At 40.0% G+C, this 12655-nt stretch overlaps 2 protein-coding genes across 3 annotated transcripts in view; one reads left to right on the plus strand and one right to left on the minus strand.

Annotated features, from left to right (window-relative positions):
- Positions 1-12655, minus strand: part of JKAMP (JNK1/MAPK8 associated membrane protein) — a 415429-nt gene that overhangs the window by 267053 nt on the left and 135721 nt on the right. The gene's annotated exons all lie outside the window — the stretch shown is intronic.
- RTN1 (reticulon 1) overlaps positions 1-12655 on the plus strand; it is a 227706-nt gene that overhangs the window by 186789 nt on the left and 28262 nt on the right. The window contains exon 1 of one of the 2 annotated variants that reach the window (XM_007519261.3): positions 10977-11303. The exons of the other annotated variant lie outside the window; for it this stretch is intronic. Within the exon in view, the coding sequence (XP_007519323.1) occupies positions 11243-11303 (61 nt within the window). The 5' untranslated portion in view covers positions 10977-11242. Of the gene's footprint in view, positions 1-10976; positions 11304-12655 lie in introns of those variants that run through there. 2 annotated transcript variants of the gene reach the window in all.

Raw genomic sequence — 12655 nt, forward strand, 5'->3', positions numbered from 1 at the left:
GGGCCATAGCCTTGGGGACATACTGGTGTTATGCCTCTTCTCCCTATCTCTCTTATCTATCTGTATAAAAGAATGAACCCTGACTGGTGAAATCATATGTACACAAGACCCTAGGACACAAGAGAGAGTCTGCCAACAGACACCCAGAGGAAAATGTTCTTTTTTCCCTTTGAGCCTGGAATTTCTTTTTTTTTCTTTTCTTTTCTTTTTTTTTGGGGGGGGGCAAGAGTTAGTTACTGAGGTCAGGTAAATAGAACTGATGATATGGACTGAGCTACACAAGAGACTTGGTTCTGGAAACCTCATTATCCCCATGGGCTTGAGACTTTCCTCTTGTGACAAAAGACACCAGGGTGATTGGCTGGCACCAGCAGGGAGAATCTTACTATATGTCTCCCTACTGAGAAACAGTTGGTGGGCCAATCTAAGATTTCCTCTGCACAGTCAGGCAGGGCCAGCAGGAGCCAGTAGGAACCCTGACAGCACCAAATAAAATAAACCAAAGTGAGGTTCTAGATGTTAAACTGCCTATAGATCTACAGTTAACAAAAGTTGACCAAGATCTGCTTGCCAAACCAAATTAGAGTGGTTACTTACTAAAATAAAAAATTTAAGCACACTTGTTTCCTAACACAGTAGCTAAGATGCCTAGAGTAGTATGAGACTATAATGCATCAAATCAAGATCCAAGAGTATCACAATTTGAATGAGTAAAGAACAGTAACTGATGACAGGACCAAGATCAATGAAATGTTAGAATTACCTGAAAAGTAGTTTAAAGCTGCTTTAAAATAATGTTTTAGCATTCAGTTGCAAATTCTCTTGAAACAATGAAAATGTGGAGAATCTCAACATAGAAATGAAGTTATAAAAGAATCAAATGAAGTTATAAAAGGCCTCAATAAAGGAGTTGTGTTGTCATCAGGGGTTGCAGAAACTGAGGCAGAGAACAAGGTTGGCCTGGAGGGTAAACGGAGAAGCAGTAACTCAAGTTGCCATGTGAAGTTGTCAGGGTGTTCCCTTTGTATGAGTGCCTTGCCAAGATGCCTAGTGAAGCTTGATTCCAACTGACACTGCTCACTGTGCAACATGCTGCGATGTAGCACTGTAGCCACCTGGAGGGGAATCTCATTCTAACATTTTTCCTTCCATATTTCGTTTTTAAAAGCAAGATATCATTCCTATGCCATGTCATTCCTATTGCATGTCAAAGCATGCAATCCAATAGCTTTTAATATATTCAAAAATATCACTGCTAATTTTGGTGTTTAGGGCTTTTAAGATTACTTTATTTTCATTTCAGAGAGAGAAAAAGAGCAGAGAACTGCTTAGCTTTGACATAATGGTGGTACCATCAAGTCTGGGATGTTGAGGCCTCAGGCATTCGAGTCCTGTAATCTTTAACATTAAGCTATTTCTCTAACCTAATGTAATTTCATGAGATTTTGTTGTGTATACCACTATGCTATTTCCCTGGCAGCTCTTCTAGATAATGATAATGATGATGATGATGATGAATCACTGGGGCTTTACCATTCCAATAAATTTTGCTTCAGATAAAAGAGGAAAAATACCACAATACTGAAGTTTTTTCCAGTTTGGTGGGGCCTGGACTCAAATCCACTCTTCTCATTTCTTAAGGTAGAAAATTAGGTAACAGATCTCTTTTTTTTAATCATAATTCTTAACAGTTATAAGGTTGCCTCTAAGTATCTTTAATTCTTGATCTCTAACACCATTACATTGTGGTTAGGGAACATCTTGTATGATTTTTATCTTTTTTAAATATACTGGGTCTTGATATGGCTTAATGTATGTGCGTGCTATTCTAGAGAATGTTCCATGTGCCTTGAAGAAATGCATACATTTCACTGTTCTTGTGTAATGTGGTCTATATATGTCAGTTAATACTAGTTAATTTGTAAGTGTTGTTCAATTCTTTTCTTTGTATTATTATATCTAGTTCTTTACATTGATGAAGGAGAGTGCTGATATTTCCAACCATTAGTGTTGAATTTTTTTATCATCTTTTAAGTGTATTGGGGTTTTTTTGTTGGTTTGTTTTCTTTTTTTTTAACTTTTTTTTTTTTATTTAAGAAAGGAAACATTAACAAAATCATAGGATGGGGGGTTACAACTCCACACAATTCCTGCCACCCAATCTCCATATCCCATCCCATCCCCAATAGCTTTTCCATTCTCTATCCCTCTGGGAGCATGGACCCAGGGTCGTTGTGGGTTGCAGAAGGTGGAAGGTCTGGCTGCTCTAATTGCTTCCCTGCTGAACATGGGCATTGACTGGTCGATCCATACTCCCAATCTGCTTCTCTCTTTCCCTAGTAGGATGAGTCTTTGGGGAAGAAGAGCTCCAGGATGCATTGGTGGGGTCTTCAGTCCAGGGAAGCCTGGCCAGCATCCTGATGGCATCTGGTATATATTTGTCCTAGTTTATGGATACGTGTGAACATATGCTCTATCTCTCAGAACCTGGTCTATATCTAGGTTTTGGAACTTTGTTAGGAAGTGAACCACCTGGGATGGAATTAGAGTATACTATGAAAGGAAAGGTCTCACCCGAGTGATGAAGCTGAAGGGTTGTTGTTCCACACCTGAAGTCTCTGGACACAGTCTGAAGTGAAGCATGCTGGGGTGGCACTCGTTGCATTGATTAGGTTGCGATCAGCGGATGCAATATTATTTGATAAGAATTGGGAGAAGCATACAGGAAAGTGGGCCCTACCCTAGGGTCCCAGGACTGAGGGAAGTTTAGGCTCTATAGTGGAAATGTGAGGTTCCTGCTGTCTTAGGGTTCAAGAAGACAATGGATAGTTATTGTTATCATCACATTATTTGGTAATTGTTTAACTTTGAAAAGTCCCTTTGTTAGACATACAATTTTCCCCCTCTCATATTAATTAAATAGTGACTTACATGACTACAATTTAATAGGTGTGTACATAAACACCATTCCCACAACCAAAAGATTGTGTTTTTTTATTTTTGCCTCCGGGATTATTGCTGGGGCTTGCTGCCTGCACCATGAATCCACTGCTCCTGGAGGCTGTTTTTTACTCTTTTGTTGCCCTCTTGTTGTTTTATCTGTTTTATGGTTGTTATTATTGTTGTTGTCACTGATATCGTTGTTGTTGGATAGGACAGAGAGAAATGGAGAGAAGAGGGGAAGACAAAGGGGGGGGAAAGACACCTGCAGAGCTGCTTCACCACTTGTGAGACATTCTGCCTACAGGTGGGGAGCCGGGGGCTCAAATCCTTAACCAGTCCTTGGGCTTTGTGCCATGTGCGCTTAACCCGCTGCACTACCACCCAGCTCCCCTGGTTTTTGTTTTATACATACTGGAGCACTGGTGTTAGATACATGTATAATGACAGCTTTTGTCTTCTTGATAGGTTACATCTCTGTATGTTATAAACAACAATGAATATATATAATTACTACTTTACAGTCTTGTGTATTCTAAATAAATTAATGAAAAATAGAAAAGAATATATATGAATATGGGAGATATACATATACTATACATGTGTTCATATGTTTGTTTTTTCCAGCTCTCTTTCTGTGGGTTTTAATTACTATCTGGAGTAATTTCTTTTCTATCTTAATAATTTTCTGTAGTATTTTTCTCTATGGCATATCTGTTAGTAATGAATCTTTTCTTTATCTAGGAATGTCTTTTGTTCACCATTATTTTCAAGAGGTAATTTTTCTGAAACAGAAATTCTTGATTGAGAGAACCAAGAAATTGATTCAGTATTTCAGGCATTTTGATTCTTTATAGCCTCCATTGTTTCTGATGAGAAGTCAGACATTTCTGATGAGAACATCAGTAGGATGCAGTCTTGTATGTGATGAGTAATTTTTCAGTTGCTGCACTTAAGATTTTTTCCTTATCTTCCAACTTTTTGAATTTGTATTTAAACTACTTTATGTTTAAAACTACTTGTTTAAATATGTGGGGTTCACTATATCTATAGATTAATTAATATTTAAACCAAAATTGGGGGAGAGTTAAGGATTATTTCATACAGTATTTTTCTGTCCCTTTCTCCTCTCTTTCTGTACTCCTGTTTCATGTAAATACATTGTACATTAAGTCACCATAGCTTTGTTTATTTTCTTTAAAAGTTTTCCTCTGTTTCTTTGGATTAGACTATATTAATCTGTCTCCACATTTAATAATACTATTGAGTCTTCTGCTATAATATATTGCTGTAGAGCCCCTATGTGAATTTTACTTTCTAGTTCTAATTTTCATCCTTTTAAAAAAATTTTATTATAAAATGGAAATATTGACAAGACCATAAGATAAGAGGGGTACATTTCTACACAGTTCCCACCACCAGAACTTCATATTCCATCCCCTCCCTTGAAAACTTTCCTGTTCTTTATCCATCTGGGAGTATGGACCCAGGACCATTATGGGGTGCAGAAGGTGGAAGATCTAGCTTCTGTAGTTGCTTCCCCGCTGAACACTGAACATAGGCCAGTGAACATAGCCATACTCCCAGCCTGTCTCTCTCTTTCCCTAGTGGGGCAGGGCTCTGTTGGGCATTATGCCAGCTCCCCCCTGCTCCATTGCTTGATGCTATTGTCTATTTACATAATCATTGTTTTGTCTGAGACCCACCCTGCCTGCAGGGCATTGATTTAATCCCCACTGGTTAGATGGAAGCTTGCTACTTTAGAGCTCTTTCCTTCTCCCCACCCCCTATCCTACCCATTTCCTTTTCTGGCCTGGCACTTTTGCTCTGGAAGGTATAAAGGCAGTTCTTTTCTCATCAATAAAGGCAGCATTGCATTGCGTTCCCACTCAGCCATTAGCATTCCTGGTTCCTCTCTTCGCTAAGTAAGCAGCAGCCTAGGTTGGCTGCAGTTGAATTCTCTCCAACCTGGAGAGCACATGCCCGGGAAGAAACTCCCTCAGGCTAGCCCGGCAGGGCTCTGGGGAAAGGTCTCACCAGAGTAATTTATGTCTATTGTTATTTACATATAGCTGTATCATCTAAAGTGACACCACCAGTTGCTTCTGTTCTCCCTAGTCTAAGCTTATAGGTGATTTTATATTTCAAAGAACAAGTCATTATTAGAGATGTATTAACAATTTGAACCCACTGTTAAAATTCAATCTGATTACCAATTTGAAGTCTTAAGTGCTTAGATTGAAGGCATATATACTCAGAGCTATGGTCTATGCATCAAAAAGTTTGAGACATTCAGTCCTTTTTCATACCAACTGATACTGCACCTGCTGATTCTAATCTGTTCAGTGCAACCAGTACCACCTTGACTTGTTTCGCTTTTTTTTTTTCCACTGGATTGTGTCCAGAGACCCCAGGCATGGAACATCAACCCTCCAGCTTCATTACTCTGGTGAGAACTTTCCTAGCTCATAGGACTCCTTAATTCCATTTTGGGTTGTGCACTTCCTCCCTAATAAAGCCCCCAAACATAGATATAAACCAGGGCCCATGAGATAGGGTTTATGTACACATGTATCCATAAGTTGGGGGAAAATATATACCTTAAAGCAAAAGTGCATAATAGTTTGCAGTGAGTCAATAAATGCAGCAAGTAAGTAGAAAGACCTAAAAAAGACACCATAAAGTACCTAATCAAATATTTTCTACTTAGACCTAGACACCCTCCTCACCTAATTCCTATTTCACTTCCCTCAATCGCTCCAAAGTTAACCTTGTCAGACAAAGAAAGGATTACAAAAGCTGGATAAGGGCATGAGACTGGCATATTTTAATGATGACTCTTTAGTCACTACCAGGCCACCCCATCACCTGGGGGCCTAGCCAGGGAGTCCTGGGATCCCCATACAGACTTTTCACCCTTTTTTGGGTTCCTGTATCTTCCTCAATATTTTCTTAATGTTGAGTTTTTGTCATCCTGTATTTGAAAATTCTTGAAGTGTAATTTTTTTCAATCTTTTAACATCTTTATTATTTTTTTAAGGGATCTTTTTTTAGTGACTTAATAATCATTTACAAGATTGTAAAATAACTGGGTACAGTTCTACACAGTTACCACCACCAGAGTTCTTGGAGGCAGGGCAGTAGCACACTGGGTTAAGCACACATAGTACACAGTTCAAGGACCCACCACCAGAGTTCCATGTCTTTTCCCCTCCATTGGAACTTTCCCTATTCTTTTTTTTTTTTTCAAAAAAAAACTTTTTTTATTAGGATTTAATAATGATTGACAAAATTATGGGATAAGAAGGGAACCATTCCATATAATTCAATTACTAACACCAGAGTTCCATACTCCCCTCACCTCCCCCCCATTAGAAGTTTCCATATAGTCAGGGACTAAGTAAGGTATATGGTTAGTGAATTCTTTCATGCCTTACATGTTTTTAAATTTTTTATTATCTTTATTTATTTATTGCATAGAGATAGTCAGAAATCAAAAGGGAAAAGGAGTGATAGAGAGGGAAAGAGACAAGAGACACCTGAAGACCTGCCTCACTACTTGTGAAGTTTTGCCTCTGCAGGTGGGGACCAGGGGCTCGAACCAAGTCCTTGCACATTGTAATATGTGCACTCAGCTAGGTGCGCTATCATCTGGCCCCTATGCCTTACATGTTTTTAAATGCCTGTAGTAGTCTCACAGGGTTTACAGTTATTTCTTCATCACCACTTCGGGTATATTATTTCAAATTTCCTCCGACTTCTGTTAATGAAAGGGCTGCTATCTGTCTAACAGTTTCTGTAGGGAATCTGTGTATTTCTAGCGACTTTTAAGACCTTCTTGTCTTAGATGCTTTGCAGTTACACTGTGATGTAAGTCTAGATACTGACTTCATATTTACCTTGTCCATAGTTAGACTTTGTATTTTTTGTATCATTCTGGAAAATCTTAAAATTGGAATACTTTATGCAACTTCACATCTTATTCCTCTCCTTGAACCCTTTTTTTCCTTCTTTAGTGGCAGTGTAACTTAGACTGGCTATCATCTGGGCTCAGCACATGCTTTAAGTGTCCATATATATCTATTTTCCAGGAAAGTCCCATCACTCAAAGTGCTGGCTCAATTTTTTAATTTCCTGTTTATAATTCAGCTTGTCATCTGTTCTCTAAAGTTTTTCCTGAACCTTCTCTTCCCCTAACAACTCTCTTGTTTTCTGTGCCTACTCTTTCTTGATCAGTCACATATCAAGTGATTTATCTATTTATGTGTAAATCCACCCCCCCCACCCACACACACAGTACACTTAGTTCCCCAGTGGGCAGTCCCTTTATTATATTTATAGAGTCCAGGTACTTCGTATGAGTTCTATAAATGTAAAATGAATCTATGAATTAGTTAGTAGAAGTAGACTATCCTCAGAGATTTTATAGCAATTGATGCATTCTTTATGAGAAAGGACTTGATAAATAGTGAATGCCACTCTGTTATGTGAACTGAAGACAGTTCATTCACCATTTTGGTATAATGAGTTATGCACCAAGTTCATTATTCCTTTAAATTTCATTATTCTGCATAATATAAGAAAGAGTTCTTGGCATTCTTTGTTCATAAGGAAGGTTTGTTTGCTTATTATTAGTTCTCTGCCTTTTTCAGTGTATTACAAAACAAGAATCTCTATGAGAATGTTACTGGCTGTAACATTCTGTCCTGAAAACTCAGTGTATTTTATCAATATTCTTCTCCTATATAGTGTCTAACACACACTAGGTCCTCAGTTAATATTTATGGAATATTGTATCAGTGTAGGTGCCAGTGATTCTCATCCGCAAAAATCCTGGTGCTACAGGAGACAGACACTGTATAGCCACCCTGAGCATGGAAGCCTTCAACACTCATCTTGATCTGGGATGAGATTACAGAACTTGACTATTTTGCTTTTCCTTAGAACAGACTGCCTAAAGCATGATCTCATCACGAAAACTAAAGAAATCACTTCCTCTCCTGGCAGGCACCTACCCCAAGTTCTAAACTGGCTGCGTACAAAGCCCATCTGTTCTTTCCTGCTTTAAAGACAGTGGCAGTTCCTGCCCACTTCCAACAAGCTTTATTTTGCTTTCTGTTTTCTTTCAGTGCTAAAGGATAATTTACATATCTTTCCTACCCATTTTATCATTTTGATCTTGGCAAGAGATTTCAATGAATACTGCAGAAGCACTAGTGCAAAGAGTCTGTGGGAAATAAAGTACTGTTATTTCAGCTAAGCAAACTCATAAAGCTACAGCTCGTGTGTATATTATGAAAGAGCAGTCCAGAGATGATAAGTGACTTGCTAACTAACTTACACAACATAGCCGGATCTAACACCTTTACCCCCTACCCCCAGTCAAGCTTTCATATCCTTCTGCCAAATTTTCCTTTAGGAAGTTCATTAGGATTTTTTTTTTTAACCACCTATGCATTCACTGAAAGACTCTCTGGGGCCAGTAGAAGGGGTGGTGCATCTGATAGAACGCACATGCACCATGCACAAGAGCCCTGGTTCAAGCCCCCAGTCCCCACCTGTAGGGGAAAACTTCACTAGCAGTGTTGCTGGTGTCTCTCTCCCTCTCTCACCTCCTTCTCCTCTCTCATATTCCACGGCTATGTGTCTCTTGCTTCAGACATTCTACATTCTTAAACCTGCTATATATTGATTTGGGGGGAGAATGGGGAAAGTGGTGCTATCAATTTCCTCTCTCCAGCCTGAAAGAAAATGCTGTTTCAGCTAAACTGACCTTTCAAGGTCATCTTCAAGATCAATGAAAACCCAGGACCCAAGAAGTTTTACACAGCTGCCTTCCACTTGAGGAAGAATTTTGCCTCCCTGGCTTTTTTTTTGCTAGAGACATGCTGCTCTCAGCTTGCACTGACTATATGATTAGCAGCACACACTGGCTCTAGTAACATAGCAGACCCTGAATTCTCACCATGGAAGGTACTGCAGACACACTCTGATGTAAGGTTGAGAACTGTAACTGTCCTTGGACTAGCAGTGCCTCCTAGTGGCAATGATTCCAAAAGTTTCCCACTGCACAGTAGCCAGAGTAGGCTCCAGAAGTGTCTTTCTGCAATCAGTCCTTTCTCCTTCCTCGTGAGTTGTTTCCACCTATTTGCACTTCCATTAGCCTGGCATGTAGTGAGGATTGGGTGCTGATCATCATATACTACCCGTTTTATCTCCCTGCTGACTGAATTCCCATGACAATGACAATTCCCAAACATCACCATAATAATGAAAAGCAGTGGGGTGGAGGTAGGGCAAACAACTATTTAAAAGTCACTATCTTTAGACTTCAGTTTAAGAAGTTATTTGTAATAATATGCTCACTATTTTTCCTCCTTACTACCTCCTGAGATACCTCTGACCACCTCCCTTCTCCTTCCCATAGAGGATACTTCAGCTACTCAGAAGTACCAAGTCATCCCCCTGAAGTCATTATCTTATTTATATAATTTATTTATTAAGATTTACTCTGGTTATTATATATGAGAGAGAGAAAGTATGCCACATGTGACAGAGAAAAGAAATAGGGGTGGAGGGAAATGCCAGAGGATCACTTTGGCACATGCAGTGCCAGGGACCGACCTGAGAACTTCAGGCATGAAAATTTAATGTTCTTTCAGTTGGACTAGAAGTCAGCTGCACCAGAAGTCATTCTTAAGCTTCTTCAAAATGATGTATTACAAAGATATGCAAAGGGATTTGGCCAGTTTCTCTGCTAGCTTATATTTTAAAAAGAATATTCATGGTCCTAAAGATTATATTTTTAAAGTGTGTATGCTTCATAAAATGAAAGACAAATTACACCTACAAGTATAACCTTGAGATGACTGGTCTTGGGCCCTTATGCCACAAAATGTGCCAGTAGATTTGAGTTTGGGAATGGATGCCTGTGGAGACTGTAGAGGAATAATGAATACTGTACTTCTCCATGGAGGCAAAAGGAATTCTGTATAACAGATAAGGGCATACCACTGCAAATGGAGTACAGTTCTTCATTCTGTGTGTCTGTCTTCATGAACTATGAAGCATCCTCTTCTGGCATGCTATTTATTCCCTGTCTCCTCAAGGGTTCCCTCCACCAGAATTTTCTTTCCCACACAATGTCCAAATTCCAGTATTTCTCTTTTCCAGCTAAATCTACTTCTTAATCAAAAGGTGCCTATCCCATGCCCTTTCTTTCAAGGCCTTGTATAATCTGAGTAACTAGATCAGGCTAAGATTTGAATTGATCACCAGCTATTGTCCTTTTGTCCCATTGACATCTGCAGTGCAGCTGGGAACTGACTTGTGAAGGTCTTGATTAACTAGGCTTGGAAGTTGTATTTCCCAGATTCTACACACTGCCCACATCCATCATCATCCCCCATGCCCAACACCCAATCTCAAAAATGATGAATTAAAAGTGTCCTTTGCTTCTCTGGGTTCTGTATGGATGTTCCCACAACTGACCAGTCTTGGAGTGTCATTGCAATGACCAGCAGCTATAAGAGCTTTGATCTGGAGCCTGCAGTTGATCTACAGAGTTGCAGAAGAGTAACAGCAGAATAAACTCGCAGTTACTAACTAGTTCAGGGACTAAGCAGTAGTTCATACAAAGATTGTAGCTTGCCAACAAAGGTTTTGGATAGCTGGGAATAGTCCAAAAGAGGGAGGGAATATGGGAATTGTTTTGGAAGACGACAGGCAACTAAAGCGTGATCAGAATGTAAAGCTTTAGGGGAAAAAAGTAGTGGATGATCATTGGGGACAATAGAGGACATTATGCTGGAAGCCTGACATTTGTTATGCCATCGACAATGCCTTGTTCAACAGGTTTCTTAGATTTCTAAGAAATTTCTAGAATATATATACGCTGCCCATGAGAGACTCCCGGCAATATCCAATCCTTTCTGACCCTTGATCCTTTTCACCCAAACCTCACACCTGGTCAGATTTTGTGCCTTCACTGTCAGAAGTAGTTTAACTATCCCCAAGTCAGCACGCGTCCAGGGCGGAGGAGCCTGTGCTCATTCTGGTGGAGTGGCGCTGGCATCGCCTTGCACGCAGGCGGCTCCGGGGCCGCGCCGCAGCCCTGATTCGCTGCCGAGGATACTGCGGTGCTCGCGCTGCGCCCGCCCATCACCACGCAGCTACTGGTGCAGCCTCAGTCTGTCTGCAGCCGCGCGGCTACCGCGAGCCCAGCAGCTGCAGTCCGGCACCGGCACCGTTGCCTGAGCGCGGAGCACAGCAAGGGCGACCCCCCCCCCCCAAAGCCCGCACGATGCAGGCCACTGCCGATTCCACCAAGATGGACTGTGTGTGGAGCAACTGGAAAAGTCAGGGTATTCTCTTTATTTCAGTAGTGCATGCCTGCGATGCACGGGAACCCCGGGACCCGGACTCGGCCATTGTGCATCATTTCACCTGTGGGACCTATGCATGCTTTATACCCAAGAGTTTTCTGTTGTGGGAGGGGAGTAAACTTGTTATGTCAAAAATCAAAATGGATGGTGTTTGATTTGTTTTTAATCTTTTTTTTTTTCAGCCCACCCCACCCCCACCCCTTTGTTTTCTTGCTGGAATGCTAGTATCTTAAATGGTGAATCATTTGTCTCTTTCAAGAGCTCTCTTGTGCTCCGTAGATCCTTCCTTCCTTGTTTAATCTCTTCTCATGCCCTGAGTTAAAATGCTTTCTTATTATTCCATTCATCCTAGTGAATTTAATTTCTGCAAAACGTTTGCAATCTCCTGGTAGAATCATTAACTGAGAAGGCTCTAGTGCATCCTTTTAAGAAGGACACACCCATTTCAGGGTTGTTATTTGTGGCCACACAAAGGAGACTGGAGATGCAGGCTAGTTCTCAAAATCCTGAAAATAATGATGGCGTAGCTACATATGGGAATGGTTCACTTAGAAATTTTTTTCTTTCCGTCATTAGGTAACCTGTAACTATTACCTATTAATAACAGGTATCTGTGAATAAATGGAGGGAAATTAAGAAAGCAGTGTGGTTGCCCTCTAGTACAACAGATTTTGCAACAGTCCATATTAGTACTGGGTGTGGCCACCCTCCAGCCTCGCTTGGATTGCTTTTCAGCCATTTTTATTCAGCTTCATACTTCACACATCCATCTCCCCTTTGTTACATTAAGATTCTCTCCTCCATGTTCCTTGAGATAATGAAAAGAAAGGTAAATTTACAAGAATGAATTGTGCGCATTAAATGGCTGTTTGTAAGCTGTGTCTTAATATTTGATATCTGTGGTTCTTTAGTATATGTATTTGACGTGACCTGCAGGGTTGCAGCATCCCTCAAGGGACTAAGAATACTCCGGAACAGAGCTTTTTCTCTTTCTTTTTTTCTTACCTAACATCTTCTCATTGTAGTTTTTTTTTTTTAATCACAAAAGAGAATAGGATGCATATCATTTTGAATGACCTGTGGAATATTTCTTCAGTAATTTCTTTTAAGGACAGAAAAAGTAAACACGTTTCTCAGAATGAAGAACACACTTGTGCTGCCTCTCAATTCTTGGTTTGGGTGGCAGTGACAAAATACAATAGTCAAGTTCAAATCATGTAGCCTATCTGAAATATAATTGTAAAAAAGCAGATAAATGTTCCTAATAAATGTAAATGTATATGTATGTATACACATATATGAGAAATGTATGGTAATTTAGGGACATAATT

Source organism: Erinaceus europaeus, chromosome 16 (assembly GCF_950295315.1).
Source record: "Erinaceus europaeus chromosome 16, mEriEur2.1, whole genome shotgun sequence".
Lineage (NCBI taxonomy): Eukaryota > Metazoa > Chordata > Mammalia > Eulipotyphla > Erinaceidae > Erinaceus > Erinaceus europaeus.